At 33.6% G+C, this 24,024-nt stretch overlaps 1 protein-coding gene across 1 annotated transcript; it reads right to left on the reverse strand.

Moving 5' to 3' along the window:
* Positions 1-2,273: 2,273 nt before the first annotated feature.
* On the reverse strand, positions 2,274-3,992 carry LOC128185483 (uncharacterized). Its single transcript, XM_052855069.1, has 3 exons — positions 3,918-3,992; positions 3,613-3,822; positions 2,274-3,449 (listed from the first exon to the last, which is right to left on the reverse strand). The coding sequence occupies exons 1-3, from the start codon at positions 3,990-3,992 to the stop codon at positions 2,928-2,930; spliced, it is 807 nt and encodes a 268-aa protein (XP_052711029.1). The 3' UTR covers positions 2,274-2,927.
* Between the last annotated feature and the right edge of the window lie 20,032 nt (positions 3,993-24,024).

Below are 24,024 nucleotides of genomic sequence, written 5' to 3' on the forward strand. Positions count from 1 at the left end.
TATGTTTACTTACTCCTTCGATCAAAACATATAAAAAAATCTTAGTTTTCTTTTAGGGACAGGCCTGTCCTGATGGACAAAATTCACGCAGAAATAGATCTTTTAACTTCAAAAATGATGTTTGAGCCAATTTTAAGAATTACAAGCGCAATATGCAAGGCTGTAAATGAAAATATGAAAAAATTGGGAACATGAACAGTAGAAAATATCGAATGAACTTTGATTTTTAAATATGATGATTTCCGGCAAATCGATCTGCACTCTAGATCAATTGATTTGTGTTATACAAGTGATTCTTTATGAATTTATCTACTTGCATAAGTTATATCAATGTTGACAAACAAACTGAACTGATAAGAATTGTGTTTTTATATTTTATATACTTTATAATTTAATACTTGGGGTAAACACAACAATCTATGAATATTGAAACATTGTTCTCGAAAATTGGCATAAAAATACATTTTACATTGGAACAAGAATAGATACATATGTTTAAAATAATACACATATTTGAAGTCACACAGCTATATATAATGTTTTGACCAATCAATAAACATGATGATATATACATGTATACTTATTGCAAACAAATTACGACAAATGAATATCATAACAATTTTGAATCTAATTTGTATAATTACATTAAACTATGAAATCAGAAACCCAGAAAATGTAGTCATTGGTACACCCGTGCTGTAATAACCTTTTCCATATGAATGTTCCACCCAAACATTATCCCCCTTTTGGAGACTTAACACAACCATGTTAGTTCCGGTCTGGAATCCAGCATCATCTTCGCCGAGCAATCGTACTTTCGGAAGGTGGTTTGATACTACGTCTAATCTAAGATACTGGTGGTCGTATTCTACGGCACTGACATAGAAGACATACGTTCCGCCCAAAGGCGAGGTAAAATTACCAGTGTTTGGGTTGTATCCATTTCCACGATTCGTAATGACCACATTGAATATCAAAGTCCCGCTGGATGTTGAGCTGGATGAAGTAACTGCAGCAGTAAAAGCTACTACTTGTCTTTGTTCTAGAAAAAGAAATGTAATATAACACAGTAATGTCGTTTATTATTTATTGTTGATATTCAGGGTATCTGTTAAAAAATCAATTAGTCAATTAAAACATGAGGATATAATGTTCTCTTTCTTTTTCAAAAGAAATACGTGTTTAGGTGTGAAATAGGCTTTTGAGTCATAAAACGCATAATATATTAAATATATTATTCATTAAATAAAAAAAAATTCTTTTTGAACTAAAAAAGAATCATTCAATATTAAAGGAGCAAGAAATATCTTTTAAGGCGTTTCGTACCACATTTAGCGTTTGTTTGATTGTTTCGGAAAAGTTCCAAAGACGATACAGAAGCTGATAACCTCCACTGATCCGTTTTATACTGGTCAAGGTCAGCATTGAGACTCCTTGTTGTGTTCAGAATTTCATCTATATTCAAAGAAATTTTACTAAAATCAATTGCTTAGAGCACAAGCTATCGTATATATCATAAGTTCTTACTAAATAGTGATTTAAAAAAATGCCGTTTACATGCGTAGTAATTTGATAATAAAGATATGTATGCAATTGCTAAAAAAAGGAAAATTAACATTTCCATTGTTATTTATTAAATCAATTGTTAACCTTTCCTATATGTCACCGCAAGCATAAATGTATCATCAAAATAAATATACAACCGTCAATTTTTTTTATCAAGATGGAAAGTTAAGAATATAAAACAGTAAAATTAAAAAGATCTTTTAACAAAATCTAGTTAAATATTCAGATTTGAAATTTAATAAAACAAACGTTGATTTAAATGCAAAGACTGAAATGAGAATGATAGCTTCTTTAGGGAAGAGTGATTTGGGGTGCCTCGAAAAAGGCAAAGGACTAAAGCCAGAAACTATGAAAATCGGCCCTGTTCCCAAACTTAGTCATATTTTGTGAGATTAATGGTCACAATATTTGCTTCCTAGAATAATTTACTTTTTGTCGATATCTCTATTCGTTTCATAATTACAAGCCTCTAAACATACCATGAAATTCTGCGCTCTGACGTCGTGACGTCATGGCGACTGTCATGAATATTAACTTGGTTTGGAAGTGGATAAAAACATAAAAGGTTGATCAAATTAGAAAAATCTTTCAAAATAATTTTGTTGAAATTAGATTTGATTTTATTCATAATACAACAATAACATTAAAAAATAATATTCATGTACATATCAATAATTTTATCTTGTGTGTCATTGGATGTGTTATAAATGACGATTATTTACAGATTCTTGTACAGCATATACACCCATTATTATCATTATATAAGTTAATTACAATTTTAAAAAAAATGAAATACACAAGAAAACAAATCTAAATCCAATTATCATAAGATAAATATTTTCGATTCAATTAATAAATATATCAAGAATAATTTTTCTAAAGAAAAGACATATGAGTAGTAAAACAGTCAGATAAATGTAATTCTAAGTAAATAAGTTATGTATTTAAAAGTTATGTACTTGATAAAAATTTAAAACTCTTAAATCTAATGAAAAAGAGAGCAGGAACAATTTCAATTAATAATAAATATATACATCTAGACAAAAAATACAGTACTTTATATTTATCATTGGATTCAGTTCATTGCCTCTCACCTCTCTCTCTCTCTCTCTCTCTCTCTCTCTCTCTCAAATTCATCACACTACTACATGTACAGCATTTCAATACAATGGAATTCTAAACATTATATAATTAATATCCTCAAAACAACAACAACAACAAAAACTCACACAAACAAGAACAAGTAATTAAAAGATCAAAATACGAACTGTCGGTAACTTAACAGTTTCATCTTATATATACAGAGCAATGGTAATATGGCTAAGACAATTATGATATTAACTACCACAACCAGTAACTGTTCATTCCTCGGGTACACTGTCACAACTGCTCGCATCACTGTCAGACTCATCAACGGGAGGTGGAATGTCTGCTGCATCAAGAACATGCTCACCCCAATCACGCACACCGTACTTCCCTCCCTCATGTCTTCCTTTTGACAGGTACCAAATGATGGCCGCTATATGGGAGCACATACCCACTACTCTGGCACCTGCCCTGCATCTACAGTACCATGCATCTACCGAACAGTCAGAGAACTCAATACAGACCAAGTACTGTTTTGATGATGTGTGGCGACTCTGAATCTTTACCCGCAGTAGCCTGTCATTATCCTTATGGAACCAAATGTCACAGTCCCCATCAATATGCTCTTGGATATAGCTGCGAGAAAGCTTCAGTTGATAGGTCCCGCAAGTCAAGTTCCGTAACTGCTCCTCGTTCAGGGTGGGGAAGTTCTCTATTCCACACTCGGGGACTGGCTGCCACTGAGTTGGCCTTCTGTTTAGACCATTATCTTCAACCAATCGTTGGAGATTATTTACCTGTTAAAAACACAATTAAGCAATCCATTAAATTTTACATTTCATATTAAATTCACATATCTTATTTTATTTACTTATGTGGGATAAGCTCGGTAAAATGTTCAACGATTTATAAAATATGTCTCCTTTTTCAGAGTTGATTAAGTACCCGGATAAGTCGTACCTGTTTAGACAGATAAAGCATTTTTGCTGCGTCTGCCTCGTCTTCCTCTATACTGTGACTTTTGCTCAGAGGTGGGAAGAACTTATTTGACAGGGCGCATACAATTCTGACATAATCTCCAACGAAAGGGATCTGATTTGTAGGGAGGGTACGGTCCAAATATCGCCACCTTTTGATTCTGGCATTGGATGACTCAACTACCCATCTTATCTGTTCAAGGATAAAATCAGAGATACAATTTTTGTCAGTAGTTGTATATAAAACATGGTGCATTGATAATATTTCTTTTTTTTCAGATTTCTTACCTTTGTAACAAGTCTGCTCTTATTGGCATCACTAGTGCTCATCTGTTTTTGTCCCTTCTCTAAAAATTGAGGCATTTCTGCTTGAATGCCTAAATCTTCAAGCAGGGGCAAAGCATCTCTAAATCCTCTGTCAACGATGAAAATGTCGTCTTCACTTAGCCAATTCTTGATGTCCTCTGCATTTGTTTTCATGATATGTTCAAGGATTGACGCATCGTTGTTTTTATGGTCTGCTAGGTATGGTCCTTGAATCGAGACAAAATAGCCTGTGGTTGTCACGATTACCATGGGTTTGATGAGCGACCTTCCTTTGTGGATGCTGTAAGAGCGGCGTTGGTATCTGAAGTTGTTGCTCTTGGCGGTGTATATATGGGTTCCATCTAAAACCAGTATGGCCTGACTCTTGTCTATGTCGCCGAACAATGTTTGGGCTAGATGGCGAGTGTGGTCGTTGATTACATCTTCTCTTGTGATGTGTTCAAATCCAAGATTATATGGGACAAAACAAGTCATCATCGCATTTCTAACAGCACTGATTGCTCTTCTTAAACTGGATTTTGAAGTACGAAATAAAGTTGACAGTATTTGATTTGATAATCCAGATTTCAACTTGCATAAAAATATGGCTGTAGATTTTCGTAAACTTCTAGATGGTGTCTGTTTAACATGATCTTTCAAACAGTCACAAAGAGTTTGGAAATTGTCCATACTAAGTCCAAGCAGAGATAGACAATCAGAATCTGTAAGAGTTTGTAGATCATCAAAGTCAAGATGGGTTTGTTCATTTCTTTGGCATAGAACGCGCATGTGCTGCAGTAAACTAAGGATGGCGGTTCTGTTGACAAATGCATGATCTGTTGTTGGAAGTTGTTCTATGGCTGCACTTGTTAAAAGTCCATCTTTCACATGTGCGGGACAGCATCTATTTCCAGATGGAATCAAAACATTGTGTTGAATAAACACGGCTGTGCGACACTCTGGGGATATAACAACAAGTTTTGGTCCAGGCTTTTTACAAACGATGCAATATGCATGAGTCTTTGCTGTGGAAAGAAGTTGCAAGGATACTGAAGGTGGACTAGATAACTGTCTGCTGTCACTTGTTTGAGAAGATGAACTTACAGATTGTTGAGTTTCAGTGGGTTTATGGCATGACTTTTCTCTGTAATATATGTTCCTACACTTACTGCAGATGACTGAATTTTCTTTTCCTTCCAACAGAAATTTTTTCTTCAGATATTTTCTTATGCTTTTGTCGATGTGGCGTCTTTCCTTAGGTTTTGTTCGTTTTGAACACAAAACACAATTGAAGTACTCCGTTTTGTGTCCTGGCATTATCTGTAAAATAATAACAAAATGGGTACCAGTAACTCATTTATAAGTTATATTTCATAATATTTTCTACAGTAATGTTGCGTTTATAAATTGGCTTTAGATCATGTGCATTTAACATTAGAATTATTCTGGAGCTAAATAGTTATAATTGTTCTTCAGTACATGTATGTCGTATAGACAATTTAAATCACATCAAACTGAACTAAAAAAAAATTATCTTTTATAATTTCAGTTAACGTTACAGTAAGTGCAATGCGAATTGCACATATTCATTGGGGAAATCTGAATTCAATCATTAATTCATATTCAATCTTAAACATTTATTTGTGATGATCTCACAAAGCATTATTTACTTATCAGTTGATGACTTACATTTCCTCTTATATATCTAATCTGTTATTGTTCTCTAGTGTAATAGTTAAATGTACATGTAATATACATATATATACCTTGTGTGCATAAAATACATTAGCTTTAAACCAGGATCTTCATCTGAATGAACTTTGAATTGTTTACAAGCAGGACATTTCGATTTTGATATCACTGCTTAATTTTGCTTTATAACACCACTTTGGATCCACCTCTGGATATTTATAATTTGTTTGATTAGAAAAATACTAACTTGAAAATATTATAATATTCAATTTAGATATAAACCTTATTCAGATTTCCCCATTCTTAATTATGTTATAATGTATATAAATAACAAATTATTGTGTTAATTTGTTTTATTGATTATCATTTTTTGGAAGGTGATAAGAAATGCTGAAAATATATACAAAAAATCATCGCAAAAAAAGTTTATTTCCAAGAAAGGTAACTCTCAAAATTAGGGGCTGTCAACATTCCACAACAATAATATTATGTAATTTCCCATATCTATAAAACAATTAATTTGTTAGCCTTGAAGGCACTTATTATGCAGATTCATATTATCTGAACTTTTAAAATATGTTACATGCTATCCATGATACTGTCCTTGTGAGAAAGGCTTCATACAATAGCAAATCCGGGTGCTGATGGGCTCAGTAAAAAAACAAAAGCAATAACTTTGATTAAATAAGTCAATATTAACTAGGTACTAGTTTGATTCGATCTTCTAAATTGTGTATTGCATTTGACGCTTCGTGATATAGTTCAGACACAAGCCGAAAATGGCGACATGCAGAAGAAACCGCGCCGCAGACGACAGCAGCAGTATTCATTTCACCTTAAATATCGCTGTCAATAGTTTTCCTCTACGTTTAATAAAAAGAAACAAATACTTACCACGCCAATATCTCATAATTTCACATCTTGTTTTCAGGGGGTAATAGGTTGTTGGTTTGACAGATCCATCGTTGTGTTGACAGTGAATATCTATTTTTAGCATACTGGAAAATCCCTTTTTAATGTGGTAACTCGTTCGTCGGAATCAATGCGAATAAGAGATTCGAATTTTTATTTTTACGTTAAAACACAAGAATTCTACGATATCCAAGAGTTTAACTATTTGAAATGGGGGATAAATTCAATTAATATTGTCTTAACAAGTATAAAACGCAAATCCGGATTGCGTCAATGTATTCAAAAATAGTTAAATAAAGTATGGCGCCACACTTAAACCAACACAAAACCGATTAATTATTATTCGATTTTCATCAATGTATCTCTATGTAAAATTTTATTTTGGTTTAAGGTTGGCGCCTATATGAAATCAATAAAAATAACTGAGCGTATCTGTAAAAATTGGCCGATTTTACTATACCGTGTCCGGTTTTAGCTCATATAAAAGCGTCCGTGGTGTTTCCCGAAAAATTTTCGAGGCGGAAATGCAAAGACAAATGTGTCATGAGTAACTGACAACAAATTGGCTTCAAAGTAATGAAGTTTGATTTTTACGGATATACAGGGCCAAAATCATACATATTTGGCTTTAGTTCTTTTATCGGGCTACTTTCATGGCACGATTTGACAAATATTGTAAAACTATCTTATATGGGGCATTCATGTACATGTCCAACCTGCGGTTGGATGAACATGTGTTATTGTAAATTGTTTTCATAGCTGGACAGATATAAAATTAAACTGTATTATATATAACTAACTTTTATATAACTATGTAATTTAATGACAAAAAACCGGTGTATATAAATATATATATATATATATATATATATATATATATATATATATATATATATATATATATATATATATATAGAGGAGAGAGAGAGAGAGAGAGAGAGAGAGAGAGAGAGAGAGAGAGAGAGAGAGAGAAAACAAGCATACTGGAATGCAATCCGGAGTGAACATTTGGAGAACACAGAAAACAGAGAGAGAATTTTATACTTCCTATGAAATATAGGGTTAAAAGTGTAAGAAATGAACTGGAAGAAGAAACACAGATTAAAGTTAATCTAGCTATGCAGAAAATGGAAGCAGAAATCACACTGCTCCGCATTCGGATCCCTAAATTCAAAACAAAATACGACCAATGTGACAAAGAAATTCAGAATATTATAGAGCAAAAAATAGACGGCGAGATAAAAGACCAACTCATAGATCTATGGCAAAAAGAGATCTCCCGGGAAGCTGCTAAATCGAAACAAATTTTGGATAAGAAATGTAAGTGGTTGGAGGAATATGAAAAAACGTATGGAAGTGAGACAGTGAAATCTAAACATAAACCAAAACAGAAAAGAAAACAAAACACCAGCAAACAGGAATAAACTGCAAAACAACAGGAGAAGCATTTGACAGAAAGAACGTACGCTGATGTAGTTGGAACAACGGGCCATCAAGAAAAATGATACACGAAGATTGAACAGAGGTCACTCGAGTAACAACACAGGGCACACCAGCTCCCGGACAAGGAATTCTCAAAGCTCAGCCCAGGGTCCAACACGTCATTCACATACTAATGAACGTCAACAAAATAAGGAAAGGTCTCGCGGGGAACGATCACATTCAGACACCTATCAAAACCATCAACAAAATACCAACCCCACTCATTTTTTGTTGAAAGGACCGTATCACAAAGGTCGTCACAAAACACACAATCTCAGGTGGCATTAAGTCAAAGTGAAGACGCGGACATAGATCCCCACATCATCAATATTTCATCAAAGGATCTTACAGAAATTGAAATTAAAATTCTAGAAAAGAGACTTAAGTTTAAGCCAACCCCGCAAAGAAATACCACAGATCTTATCAAAGACACTGAAGAATTCTGCCGTAAACTAAGACTGGGGGATTTTTTCAGGACTCTGACAGCACGGATGTATCTCTAGTGAAAAACAGAAGTTAGTTTAAGCCTAATCCAAATAGGGATAAACACTTAGAGGAATATATCCATTGTCTAAAAAGTGCAGCACATACTAATGAAAGCAATGTTCCAGTAAAAAACAATATTTGCAGTAAAGAACGTAATGCAATACAAAGTCTTATAGAGGACGATTCCATTATAATTAAACAAGCGGAGGAACCATTGTGATACTGGATAAAGAACACTACAAAAAATTAGTCCTCGAACAACTCAACGATGGTCATTTCTATAGAGAAATTGGGAGTGTGAAGTCAGTAAAACCATGAACAAAATTAAACGATTCAGTAAAAAATTTGAAAATCACTTGACTGAAAAAGAAATGGATTATCTGCTCAACTTTAAAACAAAGAATAGTAATTTTTATTGACTTCCTAAAATTCACAAGTCAAAGGAACTGAAAATTGAGCAAATTGATTAAGTGAGACAATTTATGTTAATAATGTCTTGTATGTAAATAGATTGGAAATATCAATATAATTATCACTGAAAAGAAGAAAATTGAGAAAAATATTCAATTGAATTGAAAATGTTGATAAAAAATATGTTTTTGTGAATTGATGATGTATACAATGCCTTGTGAAAATTATTTACTTAAAAACAATACACACTTACCTATAACTCTCGTGTGTCGTGTGTCCTGCTCAATCCGTGCTGCCGTTTGTTTTTGGTTTTTGCCTGCTATGTCGGATTTAATATGTTCTATTGAGTCATTGTGTTGCTGAAACATTTCAGCAGTTTCACGCATATTGGCGTTTATCTCAAACAGCGTTATTGACAAATATCGAACCTCAATTTTTACGTCGGTAAGAGTGTTCGAAAAGTCAGACAAGTTTTTATTTAAATGATCTATGTCGGCTTTTATGTGAACGCTGTTATTTTTCAAAAAATTGTTTTCCGTTTTTAAAAGATTTACCTCCTCCTTCAGCTTAGATATTTCATGATCAGTAGATGAGTAAATCTTTGAAATCCTGTTTTCGGCTGCAGTGAGTTTTTCTTGTAATGTCAACATGTCTTTCATAAGCGCGTGAACATTCTTGACCAACGTCATTCTGATGATGGTTTCCTGGTTTAGAAGCTGTCTAAATACGTCCACATTGTTAGAATCCAACGTATCAAGGTTGAGACTCGTTGCGTTTGTTGTTTCATCATCTGTTAGCATAGAAATGGTTGAAGTTTTAACTCTTGAAATTAACAGTAACATACAGAGACCCGTAAGAATCATCTTGAAGATTGTGTTTATGCAAAGAAAGTTCATTTCAGTTTATATAGTACCTGAACGACAAGGATTCTTAATTTGAAATAAGCATGTACTCTAAACAAGTACTGAAAACTTGAGTTTTTGTTGAAAAGCTTTCCTTTGTTTATCACGTGTTTGGTAGTATTTGTAAGGAGATCCTCAGAAACGTCAATTACAAAAGCATTTCATATCCTAAAAAAAACCCACAAAAAGTTGTTTTGTGATTGTTTTGAAGTATGTTAGTGTTTTCAAGTTGATAAATTTGCAAAGTGAGCAAAAAAAAGTAAGTGTTTCAAAAAAAATCTCTGTCCCACTCCCAGAAGTATTGTTTTTGTAATACAAGTATTTACAAGAAGATGATTTACGGTGAAATTCGTATTTTCCTGGTTGTAACTTCCTTGTGCGTAATGATAAAAAAAAAAACGCACACTATAATTTGTCTTCGGATTCTAAGATTACATGCGCGTTACGGCTTTGTTTTTAATAAAGTTCCGTGCAGATAGCTTGAAAGAAATAAAAGTTTGAATAAAGTATTTATTGAATCTAGATTGGGAATCAAGATATCGAACGTATTTCTTTTTCGATCTGAAAAAAAACCCACAAACTTTAAATACTCAGATTCTAAAAATTAAGAGCAGTAGTTAAGAGTAGTTAAAATCTGTGGTTTTACACCCCCAGCCAATACCATATTTCAGTTATGCTATATAAGACACGCCCATTTTGTGTCGCTAAGCCTTTTATGATATCATTCAGTTATAGGCTTCGTAATGATATCACAGACAAAGACAGTTGAAAATGTAAATATTACATATTATAATCTTGGTATTCCCAAATGCAAATATTTACCTACCGTTCTGTATCCTAAATGTGGACAATTATATCTCTCTGCATAGACATTTTGAATTTTTTTGATTTGCAAAGTATGGGGCACAATAGTCTAGTTGTAACGCAAGATTATTAAAATAAAAAATGATTGAAATTTATAAATTTATCATTTTTTATAAAAATAATGATGGCTAAAATGTTCATTTAAAAGTAAAGAATCATGGATAAATATTTTTGTAGCTATTATTCAGGTACAGAGTGTGTTCACAAATAACATAGTTTTAGTATGCATGTATCTCTGTGTAATTCCTGAATACTTATTTTCATAACGGCGAAATATTTTTAACACTAAGAAAATAGTTTAATTTTCTTTTTTGAATAAAATATCTCATGTTAATATAAATCAAAAACGTTTTTACCTTTACTGTTTGATACGATAAAAATAAAGAGTTGTTATGCTAATACTTTTTATAAAAACTGGTATAAATGAAGATTACTGCGTAAAGTTTTTGCTGTGTTCTGTGATTGCTGTTCCCTTTGTTAACTTGAAGTAGAAACAATTTGAAAGGTTTCGTATCCATTGATATGTACCAATCTGAGCGTGCAAATTTATCATGCATCTTCCTTAAGAATTGCCCTGAAACTTTGAAAAACGAGGCAAAGTGCTGTGCATATGTCGTGGATTCAATGATACTCGTCTATTAAGGAACGAGACCAGATTTGGAGTATTCACTCTTATCTAATTATGTGTTGACGCATTACTTACGGCGTTTTTAGGTAAGAACGTTGTTGTTTATTTTTATAAAGACTTTGAATGGTTCACCAGTGGTAAATCACCCATCTTCGCTAGCCAAGGGTTTTTGGTCCACTTTACTCCCCATAAACCCATAGCGGATTTCAATACGAAAGTTCGGTCATGTGGAGGCGCTATCTAGCGAGCAACGTGAGTTGCGCCCCTTGCATATATACATTTTAATCGAATTAAACGAACAACGGGTTACATGTATAAACACACTACGGCATTAATACAACTTGAAAACATGTTGACTACCGAATATCGTGTAATGTGTTTTGTGGGTTCTAACCACGAATGATATTAATTTTTCTTAACGTTACTTTACGTTTAGTTTGATTATTATAATTAAATGAAAATCACTTCACTTTGATCACAAATATGATTGAATGATATAATAAATTTTCCTTTTAACCCTCTGTGCTTGAAACCTTTATTTGTCTGAAACTCTACGTTCCAGCAAGTGTGCTGAACCAAAGCCTCCCAGACCGCAGTCTGAAACCTAGTGCCTTAAATCACTCTCTTGGCTTTGTATTAACTACTAGTACAGTACCGAAGAATATATAAATCTCAAATTGTCCGTCTGCATTAATTTGAGACACCGCAAATGAGACCTATAATTCTTACCCGTAGAGCTCCTTTCGCTTCTGCAGCAATCCGCCAACTGAACTCCGTTCAATAGCGCGCCGGCCTTTTATAGCCTCTAAAAAATCGCTTTCCGTCACGTGACTCGGGATCATCGTAACGTTTTATCTAATAACCAAACACAGAGGAAATTATCTGATTCAATGATGCTTTAATTGGAATATTTACTACAATCGGAATATAATTAACGAATATGATTAACGATACGAATTAATTTATAACATAGGGAAAGCACGGGGTGTTTTATTATTCATAGTGTTTTGTAAGGACCCGTGCCGGGAGTGAAAAAGTCGCCAATTTATGTGAAAGCTTTCATGCCAAAACCTACGAAAGCCGAGAACGATAATTCGAGATTCGATATTCAAAATACGAGATTCGAAATACGAGATTCGAGATTCGAAATTTGAGATTCAATATCTAAATTAACCAATCAAATCATGGATCTGAAACCTGTATCCTAGCAACATCAAACTGTTCTAAATAAAGATCATTCGTACATGCTCTTTCCTACAAATAAATGTCTTAATAGCTCTTATGTAATGGTTATAAAATGGTTAAATTAACATTAATGAATTAACCCCACACAATATAAACAATTAAATGAGTGATAACACTGTTGGCTTTGCGAATCTATGTGATTTTGTTTGTCCTGTATGTATTTTCCCCCCGAACCATTTTAACCCGTAGTGTATTCGCCCCAACTGTGTAAAAATCGGCTCGCGACAAAAGATCTGTTTGATCTAAATAATTAAAACTACGAAAGCCGAGAATGATCATTCGAGATTCGAAATACGAGATTCGAGATTCAATATCTAAATTAACCAATCAAATCAAGGATCTGAAAATATGTATCCTAGCGACATCAAACTGTTCTAAATAAAAATCATACTTACATGCTCTTATATACAAATAAATGCTATGTTCACTTCTCCCTACCTAAATAAATAATTATTTGTATTTACTTTTACACAGAATATCTAAGTAGACTAGTAATAATGCAGTGTGCTTCGCGGATCTAAGTGATTTTGTTTGCCCTGGTGAATTTCCACCTGATGCGTTTGAACCCTAAGGTATTTCACCACCAGTAATAGTTTAAAACCCGGGTTTATTCACCCCTTTTGTGTAAAAATGCGGTTATGGTAGAGAACTTCATAAGCGTACCTAATTTTTTTCTGTAGGGGGTCCTAGGCCAATTTTCAAAAAATTTACTATGTAAATTTGATAAGCTCCAATTTTCCCGAGGAGGGGGTCCAGATCCCCTGACCCCCTCCTTTCTAGATCCCCGCATGAAGATTAGTACATGTATCTAAATAATCTAAATATAAATAATCTGTCCTGTTTCACTAATAAATATAAGCATTACTTATCGTTTTTATGTATGCATACAGTGATACACTAGTACTATGATTATAAACAAATAGATATTATAATATAATAAGAGATATTATCACATCATACGGAATTATTAATAAATACAATTTTTTTTCCTTTTCCTCAGTAAACAACTTATTATGAGTCTTACTTTTGGAATTGTTTTCAATATAGAAGGATACCTACTCTCTACAATTAAAGATAGGGATGATAGGGGGCCAATTTGTTCACATTCCCGATTTCTTGTGCAGAGAACAGTAAAACCTTTTATTTGATTGTGCATGAATATTTCAAAATTAATTGTTGTACATATATTTTGTTATAATTCATTCATTGATATATCAACAAGAAAGAATAAAAGCATATGTTTTACAGCCAAGTTAAGTTTCTCTGTAGTTTCCTAACCCCCCCCCCCCCCCCCCCCCGCACCAAAATTGACAATAATTACATATAAGTCATACAAATGTTTACTTTTTTGGTAAGTAAATCTCTAAAGATGTAAATAAGCACTGCAAACAAATATGTGTGTATTTAATATACTTCTACATTACACTTAGCCAGATAAAATGTAATCAGGATGAAGCTACAAGGGGTGAGTGGTGCAAATTTACCAATTTGTCGCCATACACACAGAACACCAAATAAAGAAACTGTGAGTGGTGTGTGGAATGCATAAAAGATGGCGGCAAAATATCTCAAATAATCAGTGCAAAAACCCACAAATAGGCTGTTATTTGTTACATATCCTGCAAAAACATTGATAAAAAATGTTATCGTCCCATAACATAGCCGATTAAGTTAATGTGTACATATGGTCAACGTACATGTAATTCTAATATACAAGAAGGCGGACGTATCAGGCGGGGATCCAGAAAATTAAATTTAAAAAATGATCGGTTGAATTACATTAAATGCTTTGAAAATTGTTTTAAACTATCGCACGGGTCAAAATGCGTGATAGAAGCTATGTACAGTGTAATTGGAAACTTTCATTTTATATCAATATGTAGTATTACCTATTATAACAAATGAGAGTATATCACAACTGCCACAAGCAATGCATGTCCTTTACCGGCACCACCTCCCTCCCTTTAAAAAAATGAAACAATTGGCGTTTTATTTGCTAAAATGTGTGTAGTTCAAGATTTTTCTAAAGGACATACCCGATTAGAATTGAAAAAGAGTCGTACGTTTAAAACTAATTTTGTCAAAATTTTTAGATTCATTTGGTTATATTTTGGTCCATTTGGGTAAATATATGCACCAGCGCAGCTCTAATTTATATATAATCAGGCCATAAATTCAAAATATTTTCAAAAATTAATAGCTTTAAATCCAGTGGATGAAAGAAAAGGAAAGCAAGTCGAACTCAATGAGTGCTAATACCTGTGTTGAATGAATGGTACAGTAGGATATGCGCAAAAAAGTCCCGTCTGCTCTTTCCTACCCTATAATTATTGGAATATTAAATCCGATTATAAGAGTCAAATTAAAAATCAAGTACGGATATGTACCTGTTTATCAAAAGTAAAACTACTCATAATTTATCTACAGTGTATCGTTTATTGCCGAGCCAAATAAAAAAAATGAAATGTATATACTGAAAACAGATTATTGGCGTACATCATCCGCACACAATTTAAAGAAAATTTCATGTTTTTTTTATCATTTTCGCTAGCTAATGTAAGACATCACAAATCACAAATACCCTAAACCCCCTCACGGAAAAGGAAATGCTAGGTGATGAGAGAGAGAGGGAGAGAGAGAGAGAGAGTCGATGTAAATCACAGGTGCGCTAACACCGTTAAAATTAAAGCTTGCTAGTTGGTCTGCCCTACCCTAGCTACATCCTCTCTTTTTTCGTTTTAGAGGCTTAATTATTGTCTATATATGCTTGTAACAATTCAGATCAATTTCAAATTCTAAATCAAACTGAATTTGACACTACAAAACTCTCTCTGTGTCTGTCTGTCTGTCTGTCTGTGAAACGAAACTCAATGAAATAATCGACATGTCAAAATATAGGTTATGATAAAGTTTTAAACCATAGGAGATATAATGATTTACAACCTCAACGACAACAATCCAGATAGGAATAGTGTATTGTAGGGTATCAATGTCATTGTCGATATGAGAGAGAGAGTGAGAGAGAGAGAGAGAGAGAGAGAGAGAGAGATTTTTGTAGTGTCATATCCAATTTTGATTTAGAATTTGAAATTGTTTGATTTGATACAAGCATACACAGACAGTTAAGCCACTCAAAGGAGAAAAGAGAGGAGGTAGCTAGGATAGGGCAGACCAACTAGCAAGCTTTAATTTGAACGGTGTTAACGCACGTGTGATTTACATAGACTCTCTCTCTCTCTCTCTCTCTCTCTCTCTCTCTCTCTCTCTCTCTCTCTTTCTCTCTCTCATCACCTAGCATTTCCTTTTCCGTGGAGGTGTTTGGGGTAATTGTGATTTCTTACATTAGCTAGCAAAAATGATAAAAAAAAAAACCCCATGGAATTTTCTTTCAATTGTGTGCGGATGTTGTACTCAATAATCTGTTTTCAGTATATAAATTTCGGGGGGGGGGGGGGGGGGGGGGCTATATAGTCCTAATTTAATTGTCAGTTATTCTGTCCCCACTTCGTTCTCTCTTCGTTTTCCAGGCTTTTTTTTTTATTTGGCTCGGCAAAATATATCCGTACTTAATTAAATTTGACTCTTATAATCGGATTTAATGTTCCAATAAATATAGGGTAGGAAAGAGTAGACGGGACTTTTTTGCGCATATCCTACTGTACCATTCATTCAACACAGGTATTAGCACTCATCGAGTTCGACTTTCATTTCTTTATCCACTGGTTTTAAAGCTATTAATTTTTGAAAATATTTCGAATTTATGGCCTGATTATATATAAATTAGAGCTGCGCTGGTGCATCTTTTTACCCAAATGGACCAAAATATAACTAAATGAATCTAAAAAATTTGACAAAATTAGTTTAAAACGACTCATTTTTCAATTTTAATCGGGTATGTCCTTTAAAAAAATCTTGAACCACACACATGTTTAGCAAATAAAACGACAATTGTTTCATTTTTTTATGGGGAGGGGGTGTTGCCGGTAAAAGACATGTATTGTTTGTGGCAGTTGGGCTATACTCTCATATGTTATAATAGGTATTACTACATATTGATATAAAATGAAAGTTTCCAATTACACTGTACATAGCTTCTATCATGCATTTTGACTCGCGCGATACTTTAAGACAATTTCCAAAGCATTTAATGTAATTCAACCGATCATTTTTGGAGAAAAAAAATTCTGGATCCCCGCCTGATACGTCCGCCTCCATATACATTAGAATTACATGTACGTTGACCATAATATGTAAACATTAACTTAATCGGCTATGTCATGTGACGATAACATTTTTTATCAATGTATTTGCAGGATAGGTAACAAATAACAGCCTATTTGTTGATTTTCGCACTGGTTATTTGAGATAATTTGCCGCCATCTTCTATGCATTCCCCACACCACACACAGTTTCTTTATTTGGTGTTCTGTGTGTATGGCGACAAATTGGTAAATTTGCACTTCTCGCCCCTTGTAGCTATCACCCTGATAACATTTTATCTGGCTAAGTGTAATGTAGTAGTATATTAAGTACACACATCTTTGCAGTGCTTATTTACATCTTTAGAGAGTTACTTACATACAAAGTAAACTTTTGTATGATTTATATGCAATTATTGTCAATTTTGATGCGTTAAGGGGGGGGGGGGGGTAGGAAACTACAGAGACACTCAACTTGGGTGTGATACATATGCCTGTCTATACTTTCTATTCTTTCTTGTTGATATATCAATGAATGAATTAAAAAAATCTACAACGATAGATTTTGAAAAATTCATGCACGATCAAATTTTTTAAATTTTACTGTTTTCTGCACAAGAAATCGGCAATGTGAACAAATTGGCAACCTATTAATTATCCCTACCTTTAATTGTACAGAATATGTTTCCTTCTATATTGAAAACAATGCCAAAAGTAAGACTCATAAGAGGTTGTTTACTCAGGAAAAGGGAAAAAAAATGTATATATTAATAATTCCGTATGATGTGATAATATTTCAATGATTAGTTTATAATCATAGTACTTCTAGTGTATGCCTGTATACATAAAAAACGATAAGTAATGCTTATATTTATTGGTGAAACCTGGACTGATTATTTATATTTAGATTAAAACGTATTTTAGATACTAATCTTCATGCGCGGAGGAGGTCTATAAAGGAGGGGGTCAGGGGGTCTGGACTTTCCTCGGGAAAATTGAAGCTTAATATACATAGTACAATTATTGAAAATTGGCCTAGGACCCCCCTACCGAAAAAAAATTGGCTCCACTTATGAAGCTCTCTACCATAACCGCATTTGTACACAAAAAGGGTGAATAAAGCCGGGGTTTAAACTATTGGTAGTGAAATACCCCAGGTTCAAACGCATCAGGTGGAAATGCACAAGGACAAACAAAATCACATAGATCTGCGAAACACACTGCATTATTACTATTCTACTTGAATATTCTGTGTAAAAATAAATACAAACAATTATTTAGTTAGCTAGGGAGAAGTGAGCATAGCATTTATTTGTATATAAGAGCATGTACTAACAATCTTTATTTAGAACAGTTTGATGTCGCTAGGATACGTGTTTTCAGATCCTTGATTTGATTGGTTAATTAGATATTGAATGTCGAATTTCGAATCTCGAATCTCGTATTTCGAATCTCGTATTTCGAATCTCGTATCTCGAATGATCCTTCTCGGCTTTCGTAAAAACCAGGTATCGTTGTCGTTAATATTGCGGACCAAAGAAATAAAAATCAAAGTACTGAAAGTACTGTTAGACGGTGGCGTCGTTTGAAAGTGGCATATTACACGTAACAATGAGTGATGTATGATAATCATTTTTGTCGAAAACCGCGGCCAGTATCGCATACATGCACTAATACTTAATGCGTACTCGTACAACTGGTCGTGAGTTTCCTACATGGATAATTCTGTGGAAATCGTAGCTGTGATCTCGATCTACACTTTACAAATGCTGTGCCTCTTGATCGTCATCTTTGTGGGAAAACCCAAAGATTTATCACAGTAGTCTTTCACAACATTCACAACAAAGTGTGTTGTTTAAATGCTATATGAGGCTATGACCACGAATTTACAGACTTGTATTATATTTCTAAAACGTTCAATTGTTGAGCTAAAAAATGACATTTTTGAACTGTAGTGGGTCATCTCTCCACATTTTTGTTGAGTAAAATCGGTTTAAAATCCATTAAACCACATTTAGACTGTAAAAAAAAAATATTGAGCTCAGACCCACTCTATGAAAGAAAATGCATTGAAGTTATAAAAGTTACACTTTTAGGAGGTTTTGACACTCATACGCCAGTTTAAATCAATATATTAATATTTAAAATATTTAAAGATTACAACACGATGTTACGTTAAATTACATTGTTTTTAATTAATTTTTTAAAAAAGTATCAGATTTAATGATATTTTAATTTTGCCGTATCTAATTATTCCTCATATGGGCATTTTACACGCCTTATTCACCCATTCTCTTTAATTTTATTCTTTGCATGTACTAGACAATAGATCTAGGGTTCGCAAATCCCGGCAATATTTTCGGAAAGCTATAGTTCTGTAGCTCAGCAGAATTCTACAGTCATCTATGTATGGAAGGGAATTACCGCCAAAATTCTATGTATCTTGCTTTTATTCTTATTATGCTTACTTCTTTATTCTTCATTACATTTACACTTGCATGCCACTTTATTGTTTTCATATTCATGCTTATCCAATTTCACTTTGATTCTCTTTGATCCTTCATTGTTTGCTTAATTCTATGTTGCAACATTCTCTTCTTATTCGTGTAAATTCTTTCTTCTATCTCTGTTACAAACGTGGATTCAAACACGCAAACCATAAAGCACTTTCAATAAAGACGAATACAAGTTGCATGAATTTAATGCTGCATTATGACGCCAGGCGGCAGTGTGTGCGCTACAATTGCTGCTCCCGAAGATTTATTAAAACGAAACTAACAAATGGCATAAATTTAATAAATTCGCGAAAACATCTCAAATTAAGGGCTTAGTATAGGAAAATGAAATACATGTTAATATAATTAACTTATAACAAGCCACGATACGCAGACTTAAAAAGATACGGATTTTTTTTTGTGTACATGTAAAATGCCTCCGCGCGGTTCTAAAAAAATCAGAGGGGGGGGGGGGGTGGTCTGAGAGATAATTTTGTATTAATTTTTTTATTGGTTGATTAAATAAGTGTGAATTTTCCATTGGGGTGGATCTGATCTCATTCTAGATCTGCAATGCAATGTACCGTATATATATGCAGTAACAAATTATTTGCAAATTATTAATTTGCTGGAACGCTTAATTTTTAGAAGAGGAACATGTCATAAGTACTTGTCGACAGGACTTTATTTTCATTTGAGGTGAAACGAGGTAGGGTGATGCACGGTTCTGTCCACAGGTACCCGTGGAACATGTAGATCAAATAGAAATAAATTTAAACCAAATTTAAAGATGTTTTTGAAAAACAAGAAAAGGACTAGGGTACGAAATACTTAGCAGTAGCTTTTCTTGTACTCTAGTACGTGTGAAAATTATCACTTGCATGAATCACTATGTACCTCTCGTTAGGCTACAGTACTGTGTATCCCTGATTAAATGCGATGAATTAATATCCGCGTGAAATTCCGGGTTAAAAAACTTAAAACTACAGGTTTTAAAATCTTACTTATTTTTCTAAAAGTTTTGAACTTGTGATATGAAAACTAAGTTTGGTGCACGCGATTTTATATTCTTGCGATTCAGCACAGAACGGTGGAGTCGCAGAAGTAAACGCGGTAAAATTAACGAATCTAAATTATCAGTGAATTAATTACACAATGTGTAAACGAAAACAAACCAGGCAAAGAGATTAAAATACGGTATGTGATGACTGTTTATACGTTTTGGTATGCTTCTTAATTGTTTACACAGATTTTTGAAGTGATAAAAATGTGTCCGTATCACTCACAGCCATGCTTATTGTAGGTTTGTTTATTTTAATATAAATCAAATACATGTAACTGAATGTCCATGTTTAGATTTGAAGGTGTTTAAGCTATGATACATGTAACTTAAAGACATGAACCTCATACATGTCGTCTTGATTAAATGAATACATGTATTTGAATTGACCGACTTCCATATCAAGCTTGCGATGATGATAATTATGATACGGGTGCTAATTATGAGAACAGTAAGATTATATCGTCTCATATAAATAACTGATGCGCAGACTTAGAATTTTATTTTATTTTAGGAGGGGGGTCAAGTCACCCCACCACCCTTGAAAATTCAAACTTTTTAAAATTCACATAGTAAACCTACTGAAAATAGAACTCTACCTACCCCCCCCCCCCCCCCCACTCCCTCCCCGGCGAACAAAACTATAAATTATCCCTTAGCACATTAACCTCCCCTCCATTTCTTGATCTGAACATATAAACACTGGAGCGAAATGTCATGGTGCGAAACATCCCACATTTAGCTAGCTACGTTGAGTTTTTTTGGGGAGCAGCAATTGTAGCGCGCACACTGCCGCCTGGCGTCATAATGCAGCATTAAATTCATGCAACTTGTATTCGTCTTTATTGAAAGTGTTTTATGGTGTGCGTAAATTTTTGAATCCACGTTTGTAACAGAGATAGAAGAAAGAATTTACACGAATAAGAAGAGAATGTTGCAACATAGAATTAAGCAAACAATGAAGGATCAAAGAGAATCAAAGTGAAATTGGATAAGCATGAATATGAAAACAATAAAGTGACATGCAAGTGTAAATGTAATGAAGAATAAAGAAGTAAGCATAATAAGAATAAAAGCAAGATACATAGAATTTTGGCGGTAATTCCCTTCCATATCTATGAGGCACATTTTTTTTGCCTTCATGTTTCATTATCTATCGCAAATATAGCATGGATGTATACGCTACGGCTGATGTAGCATTGCGTTAAGTGATGACACTTTCTAACCGGTGTGTATTTCAATTGCGAGTCGCAACACACCGGTGCATTTATATAGGCCCGCCTATTTGTAAATGCATGTTGACAAAATGATGCTAACACTTGGAAACAAATGTCGAAGAAAGTTCATAATAGAGTTGTACTCGCAAGTAAAAAATTATTTGAGAACAAACGGGGCGATGTTTACGTACAAATGTAAATAATGTTATCTGTTAGAGAAAAAATGCCCCCAAAGAAAAGATTCTTAAATACATATAGCAGGGACGGGCGCATATGAATTAAAGTCACTATTTGTACTTCGCTCATCGAATTGCGTTATTCAGTTCATTGTAAAAATAATTCGACAGAAACTGTTTAGTTAGCTGCAGAACTGTAGCTCTCCGGGAAAAAATATTGACAGACCGGAGAGCTACAGTTCTGCAGCTACTGTTTAGTAAAACAAAATTTTTATATCTTACATTACCGTTCACAATGTACCTTAATTAAATGTATATGGAATATTGCATGTTTTTTCTCACAAAAAGCTAGCGTTTGCTGCAAATTAGAGATACACGAGCTGACACGCCGTGATATCCATAAGACGCATATGTAAAAAAATCTGAACTAAAAATCTTTAAAACATCGTAAAATGTAGTTTATATACATTTAAAATGGCGACTTGATTTGCACGTGAATTTTACAATCCGACGTTGATTAGTGTGTTTGAGAGAAAGCCAGCAGCAAGTAAAGCGTCAACATCTGCAGTAAATATTGTCTGATGAATATCGAGGTGCCTGTAATAAAATTATTGTTTCTACAGACTGAGTGAGGTATAAAATAAGGTACATTGTAAATCACAGGTCAGTCGAAAATTAAACACATTTATTTATTGTAAATTTAATGTTTGTGTGTTTTTGAAAACACATGCACACTTGTAGAAGAAACTGTGCCATTGATCGGTTGAAGTTCAATAAAATGTAATTTATGTAATATTCATTGTCAGTATCTGTTGTGAATTCTTTGGAATAAGCTACAACAACAAAAATATACTGCTCAACTAAAACTAATGCGTTGAATAAGGCTGAATTTATCGATGAAGCATAATTGCTGAAATATGAAATGGCAAACCAGTTTAAATAGTGTGTTTCTGACAATTATTTATATCATAAAAAACAAGAAGCAATTATTGTGAGATCTCTTGACCAATTATCGCAGTGATATGGTTTATGCAGTCCTGATACAGAGTTTAACGTCAAAACTGGCAGTTGGTACTTATATTATTAATACTGCGTAATAGACAGGGTAACGGAAAACACAATTTCATACATTATTTAAATGTATGTACAAAATAATTAGCAGCTATATGCTTAAAATATCTGATAAGATTAAAATTAGTTTTCATACTGAAATCGACACATAGATAAAACATTGTCTGTATAACACTGCATACATGTACCTAACAGAGTTATCGTTCGTTATCCGCTAGGGTCCCCGTGAGAATTACTCTTCCGGTCAGGACCGTAGCAATAGACCGTGGCTATTTATAGCCACCGTCTAAAAAGCAGCTCATGGAACCTTTAAAAACAATAACCATTTGCAGGAACGTAGATACTAACGGGATAGGCAACTTCTACACTCGCCATGTTTACTTCCCATGCTATCACGCCAGCCTTGACAAGTTTGTAGAACTATGCTCAATTCTAGTAAAATATATTTATTAAGTTTTTAAAGCGATCTGTTTCAGTGCACTGTCTCTCTTTTACGTCGATTTTCCGGTCTATTGAACAGATCCGTTTGTATAGCACATGCTATTACTGAGGTCACCTGTGATTTTTTACGCCGGTTTGTTCCAGTTTTGCACACATTTAAAAATCAGGTATCGAAAAAATGTGTGCGAAACGGGAATCTAACCAGGTGAGATAATTGCTTAATTGCTATAGTCTATATCACAGTTCCTGTGAAGACAAATTGACAATAAAATAAATTAAACATATATACTCCAAATCGATATTTACATTTATTTTATGTTATGATATAAAGTGTAGAAAAGCACATTTACATAAAAAATGACTTGCATGTTCTTGAATTTAATTTGAAACATCAATTTGCTCATGAACAATTTCATTAATTTATTCAAACAAGAAAGATTATTGCAAAAATGTTGGACATGTAATGCTTTGTTTAACTTGCTGTCTATTGGAAGTACATGTACATTTTCAAGTTCAAAGAGAAAATTCATTTTAATATTCCATTATTGCTTTTGCTGACATAAATGGAGAAAAAGTGTCTAGTAAAAACGCTGCTAAATATTTCTCAGTTATGCTGTGGCTTGAATAATCGAAGAAAATAGACAAACTGTATGATGATAAATCGGCAATTTTATATGCTTCAAAAACTGTAAAGAGATTTTCACAAAAACTATCAAATGAAGACCTAATTAATGCACGTTCAACCTTCGTCAGATTTTTGTGCTTCGTGAATTTAGCTACTGATTTAAAAAATCAGAAAGTGACCCGC

The sequence above is a fragment of the Crassostrea angulata genome, chromosome 5 (assembly GCF_025612915.1).
Source record: "Crassostrea angulata isolate pt1a10 chromosome 5, ASM2561291v2, whole genome shotgun sequence".
In the NCBI taxonomy this organism is placed as follows: Eukaryota; Metazoa; Mollusca; class Bivalvia; order Ostreida; family Ostreidae; genus Magallana; species Magallana angulata.

Bases quoted from the DNA above. Each gene is read 5' to 3' on its own strand.
- LOC128185483 (XM_052855069.1), bottom strand. From the start codon at position 3,992: ATGCCTCAATTTTTAGAGAAGGGACAAAAACAGATGAGCACTAGTGAT. The intron at 3,823-3,917 runs GTAAGAAATCTG...ATCCTTGAACAG, and splicing joins AGAGCAGACTTGTTACAAAG to ATAAGATGGGTAGTTGAGTC. The intron at 3,450-3,612 runs GTACGACTTATC...TGTTTTTAACAG, and splicing joins TGCTTTATCTGTCTAAACAG to GTAAATAATCTCCAACGATT.